Consider the following 15,605-nt stretch of genomic DNA (forward strand, 5'->3'; position numbering starts at 1 on the left):
ATCTCCCCTATGAACTTGTTAATAACATCCCAACGACGCGATCGCGACCGATGTAATTGACGTCCGACGCAACACAATGGATTAACCCTCTTTTATAAATGCGTACAGATTCATTCAGTTCGCTGCCATCAAATACACTGCTGCCTTATTGCCTCGTTCTATTTCACCGCATTTTCGAACTACGTAATGTAAAGTAAACTTCACTAAGACACCGTTGTCGTCATAGGGCGGACAATGGCGCGCGTGCCGCTGACACTGTATTGTTTCAGATTTTAATTGCCCGCACATTTGTTGATTACTCTCTCTCTCTCTCTGTGAATGGCTATTGTGATCCTAGCTGTTATCTGATCCGAGAAATTTTTCCATAACGCTTATTTATTTACTCGACTACGATCGTGAAGGTACACTTTCGACGTGCCCGTAACGATGTCATATTATCTCTTGCAGAATAAACACCTTAGACATATTTTGACAATGAAATGTGTCGTTTGATTCAGAAATGTGAGACATACGACCTTAATCTAGGTGACCGGTGCCAGGTGAGCAATCTTCGCTCAGCGTTTGCCAAACGAAAGACTTCAACGGCGGCGCGTAACGAAATTTACGTTGTCGAATTAAAAACATATAATGCAACATAGAAAATATCTTGTTAGGGAAATAGCCGACAAATGGCGAAATGACCTGGTCACTTTTAAATACAATTTTTTCAGAAGTTTTGTAATTGAATACTTATTACTTTATTACTTGTTACTTCGCTCACCCTTGGTATTGTTGTAGGAAAGACTCGCGACGCCGTTGCTGTCCATGGCCCGTGCCCACAAACGATTGAGTGTCAATTTACATATGGGCATAAGCACAAACCGCAAATCCTAATTAATTGACACTGTACTAAATTTGTGTTCTTAACCAGTTATCGAATGTGTTCGAAAGGTAGTAAGTATATTAACGTTCCTGCGAACGACATAATGTCGCCAATCAATACGCGATCATCGCAATAAAAGCTCAGATGTTTGATCTGCCCCTCCCTCCTCCGCTGTCCCGCCGCCTCTCCGCCCCGCGATTGCCGATATTAAGTTTATACAGCGATTTGTACCCTTCTTTACACCGGCGGGAGCTTCGCTCTACACTTGACGGTTGTAACGCTGCGTTTCTGTGACAGCGTTTACCTACTGAGGTTAGAACTTAATAATTGAGTATTCAGAAGAAGCTTTTGATTCTGCACACGTTGTTAAAATTAGGGCGTAGTTCCTATTGTTCCGAGACTTCAAACTACCTTCAATACTTCCGTCGCATTACCATGTTTCGAAAAATACTGGGCTATATAAATTCTAGTTGACCTTACATATTAATGACGTAGCGCGCAGGTTGCGTTGGGTGTGCTTTTCACTCGTGGAACATTATTATTGGGTCAATTGCCCCCCGCACGCCGCACCCCTGCCCCTCGCCGGGAAGATATGAGTTTGCGGGATTAAGTTAGCTGTATTTGTCGCCCTCTTCACTGTCGACTCGCGGCATAATGGCTTGACGAAATTATTGCCCGAGCGGCGCGGGCGAGTGCCGACTGCGGTAGAGCAAACACGCCAAAACCGAGTTTAATGAAATTCAGAGCCGCGCGACACTCGGATTTAACTTTATGAAAGAGTTGGCGTCCCCCTCGCCCCCGGCCCCGCGCTAACAAAATACACGGTCGGGGAACTTTTTGTTATTGCTACCAAATTGCTACTTTTACCCGCGTGTTTGCTCTGAGCACACTGTTTAGGATGACTTTTATTAAATAACGCCGTCGTCGAGGGCGCAGGGCGCGTTTCGGGACGGTTCGCCTTCGTGTTCCAGGACATTATTTTTCGTCTGCAAGTGTGAACGGAAACTAGTACTAATTTTAAAAACATCCCACCGAAAGAAAAGATTCCGCCAAAATTTAAGCCTAAAATGAATAAGCGATTTCTCACGCGACGCAAGTTGTATCCAGCGGAGCGAAGTTAACATGTGCAAATAAATTGCATTGTGCGCGCGCGCATAATGACGCGACGGCGAAACGACTTCACCGTGACTCGGTGTTCACCGGCAGCGGGTAAATACCGGCAATGGACTCAGTCAATAAAATAATGCGTTGCGTGGGAACTGAGGGAGATTTAATGGACATTAATTGGTCATTGGCTTTTAATTGAAAAAATTAGCGAATTCGACGGGGCTCCTGCCTTTTATTCAGGCACCTTTGGAATGCAAACATTGACATAAAATGAAACTATAGTCTTTGTTGCATAATTCACATTTATTAATTATTATTTAAGGGGAAAAAAGGCTTCATTATATTCTAAGCTAATGAGCAATGTATCGTTTATTCTTATAATTGCAAATTACATTTTTAGCAACGTATATTGAAATTAAAAATAATGCAATTAATAGACAATTTCCGACACAATTTTAGAAGTCTTTTGACTTATTTGTACCTCGGTACACAATTCAGAACACACAACGAACACAAATTGGAAAGTTTTAATTTGTTATATAAATAATTACTCAAAAAACAAAACAACCGCTTGGCAAAGCTACTATATATATGCTGCGAATGGTAGATAAAATGTTTACGTTGTTCTAGAATAATTTGTGGTATCTACAATATACGAGCAAAGATTGACAGACGGCCACGTGAATCACCCCACAGGTCAACTGACGATATCAGGCATCAGTAACTTGTCGAAGCTTTTTAAACGTAAATATTCGGTTTCTAATTGGTGTGGCGAGTGCATCAATGTGTGGTTTAAAAATTAAAGTACAATCAATCAAGATACCTATATTTAACACATTCAACAGTATATACTTTTAAACTCGCGTTGCATTGTACTAACATTATATAATAAATAATAAAATGTTAGGACACTCCTCAACGCCGATGACACGCTGGTGGCCGTCCGGGGGACCACCTTCCAGGAGGCGGCACGAAGAGCCTCAGTAGCGGCGGACATGGTGGTCCGCCGAATACAACTATGCTGGGGCTCGAGGTCTCCGTGCCGAAGACGGATGTGGCCGTCTTCGGTGGGAGGGGCAGAGATTGGGCTGTGCCGGCAGGCGCCCACATTTCCATCGCGGGAGTATCGGTCCCGGTCAGGCCCCAAATGAAATATCTGGACCATATCCTGGACCGGCTATGGAACTTCGGGGAGCATTGTCGACAACTTGCTCCCCGAACAGTGGGCGCCGCATCGGCGTTGGGTCGGCTCCTGCCCAATCTTGGGAGGCCGGGAGCCCCTTGCAGAAGGCTATACGCCGGGGTGACTCGGAGTATGGCCTTATACGCGGCTCCCATTTGAAGTGGGGCCTTATCAGTGGCGACGAAGTCGCTGCTGAGGAGGCTGCAGGACGACCACCAGTACATGACGGTGGCTTGCGCTGCCGCATGCGTCCTCGCTGGTACTCCGCCGTGGAACCTTGAAGCAGAGGTCCTGGCGGAGGTCCATGCCTACCGGCGGGGAATGAGGGACCGAGGCGAGCGCCCCGCTCCCCAAGAGGTCGAGCGGGAGCGCCGCCTTGCAGCGCAGCGCATGCGGGACCGGTGGAAAGAAGGCTTGGCGGATCCCCCCTTGTAACACATTCTTTTGGTAGATCTCCTAAATACAAAACAAAAACAAAATGTATCTTCTCTCCTTGGTATTTTTCACCATTCTTGTACAAAATGTCACTTTGACGTTATAGTTTAAAAATATTTAGTAAATTAGTTGAAACTCTTAAGTGTTGGTGTAATCTATTATTTAAACCATTCACATGTATATTACTTGTTGGTGAACGATTTTTCTATAAAATCAATAGGGTGAATGGGTACGCTTTAGTTTGACGTATTTTTGAAAACACCAACTCTGGTAACGCAGAATACTAGTACTGCGAACCAATAAACTCGATTTTGCTTCTGTAGTCGAGCTTCATGTAAATTATAGTTGTTCTTTAATATTTCCATGTCGAACGCCGCCAATTAATTTGCCAAGTACTTTCTATAAAGTAATATACGTAAACCTGGAATCGCCCTGTATTCTAGCGGGTTTAGGTGATAAGACTTGGGGGTTTCATCTAGATGAATCGATAGATTGTCAGTGGCGTTGTTCGCGGGTAACATCTCTTAGGAGGAATTCGGCGGAAGCTTGTCTTTTCTGTTCGACACGTCGGCTCGCAAGGTGTTCCTGATTTCTACATCTTCTGCGGTGATTTATCCCATTGGGGGCATAGTCCCCCAACGTCTTCTTTTATAAGGAAAACCAGGAATAGCCAGATGCCGTAATTATGGGTCTCCGAACCCTGTACCAGATATAAAACCGGTGTCACCGGACCGCTTGGGTTTTTTTTTGGTATTTGTAATTTCAAATCTCGCCATCAACTGAATGTCTGAGACAAATGCGCCGAAACTTTTGTTCGGCTGTGCTCGATCACTATATTATACTATTGGCGTAGAAGCCAGTTGTTTTGGTAAACAACTGGCGTGGGTATATAAAGGATCGAATGACATCCGCCCGCCCCGATCTCGCTCTTTGACCGCATAATCCCTTGGGTGAACACGGTCAAATACTTAGGAGTTACGCTCGATAGGAAGCTGTCATTCAAAGCACACGTGAAAACCGTCCGCGATCGCGCCCACTTTGTTATGAGCCGGCTCCACCCCCTTCTCAACAAGCATAGCAAACTCTCCCTTCGCAATAAGGTGAGACTGTACACGACCTGCATCCGCCCAATCATGACGTACGCCAGCGTCGCATTCGCTCAGGCAAATCCCGCGCTAATACACCGCCTGCAGGCTCTCCAAAATAGATTCATGCGCAACGCGACGGGTGCCCCGTGGTACCTGCGCAACGCTAACCTCCATATAGATTTACGGCTCCCCACAATAGCCCAATTCATGAAACAGGCATCGAGGAAATACTTCGACTCTGCTCCTCACCACCCCAACCCCCTCGTGGTGGCTGCATCTTCCTACGACCCCCTCAGTGAACAACCCCACCGCGTACGTAGGACCCGTCGGGCAAGGGAAGTCCTCAAGGACCCTGACGACCTTATCACTCTCGCCACTTTGAAGGCCAACCAGATCGCTAGTCAGTCCCGTCCCTCACGCACCAACCGTCCTCGCCGGCGAGGTTGTCGAGCCCCTCATTTCAGCACGTACAGTGGTAGATTCTCTCCTACAGCACGCCCTTCTGGTGGAAGTCTCCAGTAGCGCCCTGAGCCGAGGTCCGTGCCCACTTGGGCGCCCTCAGGCCCGCTACTTAGCTTTAAGTTTATTTTAGGGGTTATGAGCCTTCAGCTCGCCCTCTTTCTCCGGTGGCGCAATAAAGGCCATCAGCGGCCAACTGCAAAATATCATTAAAAAAAACCGCCTGACTCACTCTTTTGGCGGCATTCCTCGAAGCAACATCGTGCTCAACGTATCCCGAGTGGACCGACGATTGGTTCGATTATCTTAATTAACTTGTTTTATTAACGTTCAATACTTTGTTCCACTGTTAGTTAAAAATTGTTTTGATTCATTAAAATTAAATTTCTTATGTAGATTGTTATTGATTTTTTAAAATGTTTTCTTGCTTCTGTGCCTAAGAATACGATAACTGCGTTACCTTGTGCAGGTGCTGACCGGGCACGGCCACTTCGGTCACTACCTACACAAGTTAGCGAGGAGGGAACCGTCCCCGTCGTGCCACGAGTGCGGCGCTTCGGATGATACCGCGCAGCACACCCTAGAGGTGTGCAGCCGATGGGATGAGCAGCGCCGTACTCTGACGGGGACAATAGGGCGGGACCTCTCGCTGCCGGGCGTGGTTACCGCCATGCTCGATAGCGAGGAGTCCTGGGAGGCGATGGCCTCCTTTTGCGCAGAGGTTATGTCGCAAAAGGAGGCCGCGGAGCGGGTGCGCGAGGCTCCGGCGGACGCGCACCCGCTCCGACGCAGACGTACAGGGAGAAGGCGACGGCAGTTCGCTGTTCGCCTGATTTCCTAGTGAGGCCAGCGGGCTCTGGGCATGGTCTCCGGATCCTGCATTGCATGGCCTCACTCTTCTGGGGGGCGGGTCGGAGGACACCTGACCTGCCCCTCCGTTGAGGCGGGAGCCCTGGCGCAAGACAGGGCGGCCGGGCGGCGTCGTGGTGAATGTGCACCGACCCCACGGCGCCGACTCAACCGGCGGGAGTTAAATCTGGGGGGGTTTTAGTAGGGTAGGCCCTCCAGTCAGGAGGGAGAGTTCCCACATAATCCCTGAGTCTCTCTGGGCTCAGGGGTATCTATAAAGATTTCCCCCGTAATAAAAAAAGGACACTCACTCAAAATTTACACTTAACTGCAGTTAACTACGTAACTGTAAAGGGTGTCGAGGGAATCACAGCGAAGTCAACGTTAAATAATCATTTATTTCATACGTAAAATTTTTACACTTGAGAACGTCATTTTTTAAGCTACTGCCCGTTCACTACGCTGACCTCCCTGAGAAGAACGTGCAAAAAACTCTATATGTGGAAAGCATTGAAGTTTACTATCTAAGGTCACTCCCAAGAAGACTGCTTTATTATCAAGGTCTAACTTTTCTCCGTTTATTTTTATGCTTGGACTAGTGGATTTTACGTTAGGTAATTCAAATTTAACACATTTTGTCTTCTTGGCATTAAGCAATAAATTGTTAGCATTAAACCAATAAACTACCTTAGAGAGGGTATCGTTAATATGGTCATAGTTAATGTCATGTCTGTCTGTTTTAAAAATCAAGGATGTGTCATCAGCAAACAACACTATTTCGCAATGGTTCTTAACAAAGAATGGCAGATCATTAATATAAATCAGAAATAAGAAAGGTCCAAGTATTGAGCCCTGCGGAACACCCATTTTTACCGGAGAACCCAAAGTAGTCACTCCATTTATGTCTACTTTCTGAATTCTACCATTGAGATATGACGAGACAAGTTTCGACGCCTTACCATTTACACCGTAATGTTCCAGCTTCCTAATAAGAGTAATATGATAAACGCAATCAACTCGTAGTACCTTGACTTTGGACTTATTTCTAAGGTTAATATTACGGATATCTTCTTTCTTAACGAAATTATGTACATCTTTACGGGCTTACAAAATATTTGAGTAATGCGTAATGATGCGTCTCAGGTGGGTATGTCGATTGCGTTGAGAGGCCTTTGTCACACTGAAAATTATTACGTTACTTTGTTCAATGTTCAGAGTGCAGAGATGCAGTATCTAAGGTTCAGATTGCCATTATGATCGCTGACCTTCATTAGAAGATGGCACAGGAAGAAGAAAGAGGTCTATATTTAATTTTAGATTTTAACCATTTAAGACACTATCAGAACTACCTCTATCAGAACAGACGTCGGTTAGTCATTTAACTTTTGAATATTTGGAGTTGATCTCTTACACCAAGATTTTCCAATTTGGAGACAAAAAAAAGAGAAGACTGTGTTGAAGCTTTTGCCTAGTCTATGAATGTACTAATTTTCTTTTTCTCAATTTTTGTAACAATGAAACTTCTTGTACAGCATCGCTAGTGGAAACACCAGAACAGAAGACAAACTGTGAGTCAGATAATAATTAGTTTTTTCTAAATATTTAGTGTTTTAGTCTTGTCTTTACAGTTTCATTAAATATTTTACACACAATTGGTAGAATGGAGATTGATATATTAGTTATTAACGCAGCTAATTGCACTAATTTTAAGGCATCAAGAACAAAAAACAGTTCTGTTCAGTTTTAGCCAAGATGTAAGGGCTTAATTACGAATAAACATAGGAGGTCTTCTGTTTATGACATTTACCCAAAGGTAGTCGTATGGCGCTAGTAGTTTTCTTTTTTGTGGTTGTTGTAGCCGCACAGTGCTCAATTTTGAATTATTACTTATTCATAAAAATATTTACCGATTTTATTAATCGTTTCTTGACAGACGAAGAGATGAATTGTACTAAGATCGGGTTCGAACCAGTATTTCTAGATTTTAAGCGGTGAATATCATTTACATCACAACTTTTCCTATTCTCTGAATCAGCGTTGATGGTGTCCCTTATCTCGAACATAGCAGACTGTACGTTTCGTTCAAATGCCAACGGACACTTTTATTAACTGCCTCCGTGGCCGAACGGTTACCATGCCGGACTGCCACGCAGAGGTCCCAGGTTCGATTCCCGGGCCGGGAGAAATAGTTGTATGGCCTACAATTATTTCTCTCGTGAGTTTGGGTGTAATTTGTGGTTGTCTATGTGTGTGTCCATGGCACCCGCGACACAAGGATTCCCTAGTGCGGGGCTATGTTGAGTGTGTGCGTTATTATTATTATTATTATTATTATTATTATTATTATTGGCATCAGTAGAAATCGACCATTGCGTAGCGTTGAAGATATCACCTATTTTATGTTGAGTGTGTGCGTTATTCATTATTATTATCGTATTTATTTTAAACTCTCGCCTCTCCCAAGGCCTAAAAGATTAATTTTGAATTTTTAAATGGGAGAGGCGGTATTTTATTATTATTATTATTATTATTATTATTATTATTATTATTATTATTATTATAATTTATTATTATTATTATAATTTATTATTATTATTATTATTATTTTATTATACTTCATTGCTTTACAGACCCTAATGAGTGAATGAATAACAGCAAAATGCGGGTTTTCAATTAGCTTTCAAGCGTTGTGGAGAGGAATTGATAAATTTACAAGCAGAATAATAGTTCTAAATATCTGCAGTAAGCTACGAATGTCTGTGGCGAATCAATTATGTTCATAAGAACATAATAATAAATAAAAAAAGATGTAATAATTAGATATTTTGTCAATTATATTTCTATGCCCGGTGGTGATATTAACCCCATCCATAAAACTCGACTTATCGATACCCGAAATCCTCAATTTGCGCCGTTATCGAAATGATTGGACATAATAAAGGGCGAGCCTGACGGATCACTCGCGTGACGTCAAGACCTCGTGGCATACTCAATAATGGCTAATAATAAGAGATAGTGATATAAACGGACGATTGTCGTTGGCGAGCCTTTAGGGGAGTGGGGGTGCGAAACGACACCTGCTCGACAACGATAGCAGTAACGAGCAAATGATGAGTGATTACAACAGCGCGTGATGGCGATGGTGAGATTATGTTGCTTACACTGTCCCGTATGGGAATCGACGCTCGGTGTTGTTAATGTATGATACCGCATCGCATTTACGACGCGGTAAATGTTAAAAGTTTTCCTGTAAATTGGCCCTACTCTTTTGTCACAGATAATGAACTTAACTCTTACAGCCGACCTCGGTGGTCCGACGTCGTGGTGGTTTGCACTGCGGGCACTGGACGAGAAGGTCCCGACTTCAATTCTCGCTGGGAACAATTCGAGAAATGAAATTTCCTAAATTGATTCAGGTCTGGTGGTTCAGGTAAGTACCCCGGAATAATTTCGTTGCCCTGGCACTCATTGTATAGGAAATTTCCTAATTTAATATCATAGAATTGGTGTGATTGCGTAGTGGTGAAACATTATCATTATTATAATTGGCATAATCACTCAAAAACGGACTTTGTAGGCAGAACAAACTGGGAATATTTTGTAACAGCGGGTTATTACATTAGATCCACCGATATATGGAATAAACAAATAATATTTCCGATTAATTATAATATTTTTATTGATATTTAACAGTGTTTTGTTGAAATGTAGCATATGAGTGACTATTAATAATTTTCGTTAAAGCGGCAGAGAATATTCACACAAAAACTATTCCCAATAATCCTAATGAGCAACAAAATAACTTTCGTTGGGAACACACGCAACCGGTGTTGTTTCATAACAGAATAACAAATAAATAATTTCATACATTAATTATGTTTGCCGTTCATTGAAGCGCGGCCGCAGAGTTAAATCTATCACAGTGGCTCATGGCCGGCGATGGAATTAGGATAAGTGTTGTTTATCGCGTGTTCATAATAATATTTGAATGGTTTGTTTGAGCACATGTGCGGTCGCGGCGGTCGAGTGTTGTGCGATGATAATCTATTGAATATTACGAGATAGCATTTTATTACATAATTTGCTTTGAGTTCATCCATTATACACATTATTTTGTGATAAACAATAAAGCTGTTATCAATTTTGTGTTGTACACGTTGCTATAGGTACTTATAACATGGTCAATATTTCCGTGTAGGGAATAAGCGCTATGCACCGGTACAAAAGACTGTATTATATCGACCAATACACAACAACTTTCAATATAATTTGTGTTCAGGTATAAAGTGAGCAATGTGTTGCTTGTTAAAACGTCGTTGGTGACTGTAATGGTCGCGGCAACGAGCGCGATATGGGTAATTACCGACGACACGACGCCGACACGATCACGGCCATTACAGTACAACTGGTGAATACTGTTTGACTGTACACAATTAACTATCCCTATCTACTGATCCTAGAGATAGGGATCCGGGGAGACTACGGGTTCCCCGGTAAAACCATGGTACGGCGGGCGTCCGGGCCGAGCCCTCCGCCAGTGATATGCTTTCACGGGCGTTTTTTCCGGACACGAACTTGGGTATGGATTCGCCGGGGTTTGTGGTTAGCTGCAGGGATGAACTCGTTCGTCTGCCCCGGTAACATGTGGCAAGGGCGTTTGTCCCGCGCGCAGTTAGCGCGTCTTAGTAGCGGACCTAATGACGAGGAGACGCGCGAGACGTGAGTGGCCCTTTAAGTCGGGGGCTAAATCCGGACATTGTCGCAAGACACTGCCACCGGCATCTCCGGCATAAGCCAGGGAGCTAGTAGAGGATGAGCTATACTTCGTCTGGTCCCTCCAACCGCGTAGGAATTTTAGACCTGGAGAGACGCCGTTCATTCGGTGTCGGGAAGTGAGCGTGTCTTACAGCTCCGCCATAGATGAGATTTGGTAGTCTTAACTAAGATAAACGATTATTTTATGGGTACTGTATACGTTTTTACAATAAGATTCCGGAGCATATATTAAAATTACCATTTCCTAAATTTAAAATGTATATTAAAAGTATTTTAGTTGAAAGTCATATTCTAGTTATGTTGGGGCTCGTGCCCAACGTATGTAATGTAGAATGTATGTAAGAATGTGTGTTGATGGGAATTGTATGTTTTCCTGAGTACACCGTTCGGTTGAGGTGGGTTGATGCAAAATATGTAAGGCACCGTACTGTCCGAAGGTCTTTATTGTACTAAAAATATACGTAATTGTACATAAAATGTAAGCGCGACAATGCGCGCGATCAGCAACATATTTAGGTTAAGTTACGACATATGTAATGTACTGCTCGTACAAGTTACGTGTTAGATAAAGATGTATGGAAAGACAACATGAGTCTAGATTCCACACAGTTATGATTCAAAATGTTTAAGTTTATTTTAATTTATTTGAACAGCAATCCCAAGAGTTTCTTGCTTGTTTTTCTCAGGGAGGTCAGCGTAGTGAACGAGCAGTATTTAAAAAAATGACGTTTTTAAGTAAAAATTTTACCTATGGAATAAATGATTATTTGACTTTGACTTTGGCTTATAGTTCAGCGGTGGCAACCGTTAGTTAGCGCAGAGCGCGACGGGAAATGAGCGTGCCTACAGCTCTGGTACTTATTTGGAAAATAGGAGGGTGCTGTACGTGCACCCGGGGCGGCTCACCTAAGGCACTACTAGCCTTACAGAGAACCGGATGAAGTCCGTGCAAACGGGCTGATCTGGGGTTGAGAGTTGACTTAGATGGTCCTATGACCTGTGCGAGTGAGCCTACTAGCTGAGATAACCAACAGGTTGATAGGCAAGGTTATAATCAAACTTATAGAGAATGATATGGGACTGTACACAATTAACTATATGCAGAGTTTAAGTTAAAGAAGAAGTAAGTTGTCATCGAGTGGCAGACAATGTTCGGTGACGTTGTTGCAGGGAAAAAATAAAAAATCAGCAACTTTAAAAATACGAGGGCGGTTTGGTTCGTGACTTTGAGAAGTAGAAAAAATATATATTTTAATAATGGTCTATTTTTTACGTAATCTCCTTACTTAAACTCTACACACCTTGACCGGCGACATTTCAACTCTTCAACCATTAAAAAAATGTTTTGTCAAACTCTAAAAAATAGGCCATTGTTTCAACTATAACTTCCTCAGTTTATGTAAATCTTTGTCCGCCAAGCCATTTTTTCATATTGGGGAAGGGGTAAAAGTTAGATGGGACCAAATCTGGTGAATATGTACTGTTTCTCCATCTTTAAAAAATATACCGACCTCGCCAAACTTTCTTATTTCTGTTTTTCTTTTTATTTTCGCGCTAATTTTCGAATTTATTTTTAAGAAATAAAAATAAATTAAAAAAAGTTTTTATTTAACCTTATCTCTCGTATTTATCAAACCACACACGTATACTTCCTCTTCTTCTTAGTCAAATATAAAGAAGGATGTAGGGTACAAGATATTTTTTACCGCCTGTACGTGTGCGCCGGTTAATATTAATTGGCGATTGGCACTGGACCAATTAATAACATTTGTTTCTTCTCGATTATTATAACGAATGGCAACGACACACGCGCACCCTCGCTACACAGCATCGAACATGTCGTTTGTCGTCGTAAGCGTGTTATGTATCTTCGGCGCCATCGCCGCGTACAACCCAGAGGACGGTGAGTTGAGCAATGATGTCTATTTATGCCCACATTCTTAACTGAATTATAGAATCAAATTGTTTCGAATAAGTGAATAAATGAGGGTGTGTGTCCAAATCCGAACTTGCACCTCTGCGCATTTCGGAATTTATAAGCGAAAGTTAATTAGAAATTTACCATGCGCGTTTTGCTGAAAGAAAACTTCGCGTGGAAACCTGCACACATCTGCAAAGCAAGTTATTAATGACGTATGTGAAGTTCCCAGTGCACAGGACACGCGCGGCAATTACAGCCCATTGCCCACCTCTTTGTGAGACGAGGCCCGTGCCTAGCAGTGGGATTATATGTTTGCTGACTATTATTAATATAATCACAAGTTGGCGAAAGAGTCACAAAGTTCTAAATGGGCAATGGCACATAAGTTTCATTGTTTATGAGCCTCAGTGTGAAGACGTGATAGAATCTTGAGATGATAATTAGATTTTTTTTTTCAAAGTGTACTGCAATTTATTATATTGTTGATACAACACACCAGTACAAATCGAATAGTACTGTTGTCTTCAGAAATCTATACCGCAAAACTGGAATTAAATCGTTTCGTTGCAGAAGCGCGCGTCGGGCGCCTGCCGCCGCTGCCGGGCACGCTCAGCTCCGTCGGTGGCGGCGCCGAAGAGTCGCCGCCCGTCTACCGGCCGGGCTCGCAGGCGTGAGGACCTGGCACTTCTCACTTCATATTTCCTCACTCGGCCCGCAGTGGACCGAGCATATTTACCACCTGGTCGAACCACACGTAGCTAGTCGGGCAGGTAGTACTCGACTAGACGCCACTGCACGACATCTGCTGCAAAGTAACAACGACCCCACCCTGGCGACTATTTCCTCAGTAGTGTAGCAAATGTCTATAGGTTACGTCTCACGTCTTACTGTGAAGGAGACTGCATGTCTATTGTGGCTATTTAAACACCATTTGAAAACCCGACCTCCAATTGATCAGGTACGTGGTCTCGCACTTTGCGGAACCGAAGACGCCGCACGTGTACTGGCAGGAAGAGACGTCGCTGACCCTCGCGCCGGAGAATAAGAATTGCATGTTGTGCGAGGCGCAAGATTCTGGCGCGTGTTGCGCCATGCCTTCCTGCGTGTACTGCGAGGCTACAGTCACCGCGTTGTGCGAACGCTCCACGCCTTGTCTGCGATGCACTGGTAACACTCAATTTTTTCTTTACTTCCAGATGATGGAAAACCTCTCTATCCTAATTTCCGACTTAGTTTCAACATTCCAGGACACTTCAAATGTCTCGTTGGTTGTTCATTGCTTTTATCCGAATTCATAGTATTTGTTTTGGGGGCGCATGGAAGCTAGTTTTATATTGATGAAAAACAATTGCAATGTCGAACGGCGTGTGGCAGGATTCGGACAAGTTTTATTCTGAAAACATTTTTTATACTCAATCTGTGGTTCGATATTTTTACCCAACTTGACCAGAGCCAGAGGTCCACGGAATGTTCTCGGCGTGTGTTGCAGTGATAAAGAACCCCTTCTTCAAGTGCATCCCCGGCGAGAAGTACATGGACGAGTGCGACTCGTGCCGTTGCACCGACGGTCACTCCGGCTGGTGCACCAACCAGTTCTGCGAATTTCGGGCTCTGCATATCTACGCTATCAAGCTCTCCGACGGCGAATTTTATTAAGACTACTCCTGAAGTGTTTTTCTAAAGGACAAACAACATAACGCATTTATTATATTCGTAAGCATCTGTTATTCCACCTCTATACTTTCAATCTCTCACGTTACAGTCCTTACGCTGTCTCTGCACAGCCGCGCCCACGGGTTATTTGAAATATCCTCTTTACTCCCCATATTTTTGTAGTATTACGTTAACTTAAGCACACACATTCCTACTATTAACTAAAAATAAAGGTAATTAATGAAAGACAGTATAGTTTCGTGAATTCTTATATATTATATTTCAACGAAACCCCAACACGTGTGCTTTGGTAAAGGCGACGCACAAACCGGAATCACCGTCGATCAAATTCCAATACTTCGTATCTCATTCAACCGACATGTAAATGTCGCACCGCACCGGCGGTAATGGTCGGCCTAAGTAAAGGCGCGCACATACAATGCGCCGCTAATGGATGCAAATATTTACACCTCACCGTTCACCATCGACGGTAACAACAACGCAATCATTCGTGTATCCGCTACCTTTCATCCACTGCGTCCTCGACCAACTCACATTTGCAGGCGATTAACTACCGACTAGGCGATTTTGAATATCAGACAGGTAAATGTGTCCATCTGTTAAGGCAAGTTGGTGACATAATATTATGATGGTAAGATTTGGAGATCCTTTTCGTTAGAAGAGAACGTAGGAAGTGCGCGTTGGGTGGGCCGCGAGGCGACGGCGACGGCCGGAGATGTGGCAAAGGATTATCTGCGCTAAGTAGTGAGGCTACTGTGCCCGTGCCAGAGACGCGAATTTTTGTTAAATGGACTTAATTTTCGTATGTATTAAATAATATAGAAATCTCTTTGTGTAGCATTCAAAGGAGTACATTTTTTATATTGTAAGAACGTACCGATTGGTTTTTGACTACGTTTTTTTATCAGCAACAACTCACATTGTGTTCACTATAAGATATACACGAAAGATTTCGTAATCTTTCTGTATAACTAACCCTTATAGAATCAAACCAAATCATTTATTTGCTCTAAATACAATCATATGCAAATACAGTATATTTCACAAGCCTTCTTCTTCTTCTTATTCTAAATCGAAGTTACAACATTTCATTATTTAAATTACATACAATATTAAATTACAATATAAATTATATTTTATTTATCCAATGCATTAGCAAAGAATTCATTAATTGAGTAAAATGGCCCATTTATAAAATATTATTTCACTTTTCTTTCAAATGTTCTAAAATCACTACAAAGTTTTAGATCC

The 15,605-nt window shown here is 42.9% G+C and overlaps 2 protein-coding genes across 2 annotated transcripts in view; both read left to right on the forward strand.

Annotated features, from left to right (window-relative positions):
* The window catches only part of LOC113227268 (retinal homeobox protein Rx2-like), a 31,605-nt gene extending 22,216 nt beyond the window's left edge, over nucleotides 1–9,389 (forward strand). Inside the window, exons 7-9 of the mRNA XM_026460171.1 lie at nucleotides 3,314–3,452; nucleotides 5,604–5,720; nucleotides 9,261–9,389. Of these exons, the coding sequence (XP_026315956.1) occupies nucleotides 3,314–3,452; nucleotides 5,604–5,720; nucleotides 9,261–9,389 (385 nt within the window). The remainder of the gene's footprint in view (nucleotides 1–3,313; nucleotides 3,453–5,603; nucleotides 5,721–9,260) is intronic.
* Nucleotides 9,390–12,542: 3,153 nt separating this feature from the next.
* LOC113227260 lies at nucleotides 12,543–14,941 on the forward strand. Its single transcript, XM_026460161.1, has 4 exons — nucleotides 12,543–12,662; nucleotides 13,251–13,350; nucleotides 13,639–13,847; nucleotides 14,170–14,941. Exons 1-4 carry the CDS (start codon nucleotides 12,554–12,556, stop codon nucleotides 14,334–14,336), a joined length of 585 nt encoding a protein of 194 aa, XP_026315946.1. The 5' UTR covers nucleotides 12,543–12,553; the 3' UTR covers nucleotides 14,337–14,941.
* Nucleotides 14,942–15,605: the final 664 nt, after the last annotated feature.

Source organism: Hyposmocoma kahamanoa, unplaced genomic scaffold (genome assembly GCF_003589595.1).
Source record: "Hyposmocoma kahamanoa isolate Upper Pololo Valley unplaced genomic scaffold, ASM358959v1 204, whole genome shotgun sequence".
Taxonomy (NCBI): Eukaryota; Metazoa; Arthropoda; class Insecta; order Lepidoptera; family Cosmopterigidae; genus Hyposmocoma; species Hyposmocoma kahamanoa.

Coding starts and splice junctions, on each gene's coding strand:
- LOC113227260 (XM_026460161.1), top strand. CDS start 12,554: ATGGCAACGACACACGCGCACCCTCGCTACACAGCATCGAACATGTCG. Junction 12,663..13,250: donor CGCGTACAACCCAGAGGACG/GTGAGTTGAGCA, acceptor GTTTCGTTGCAG/AAGCGCGCGTCGGGCGCCTG. Junction 13,848..14,169: donor GCCTTGTCTGCGATGCACTG/GTAACACTCAAT, acceptor CGTGTGTTGCAG/TGATAAAGAACCCCTTCTTC.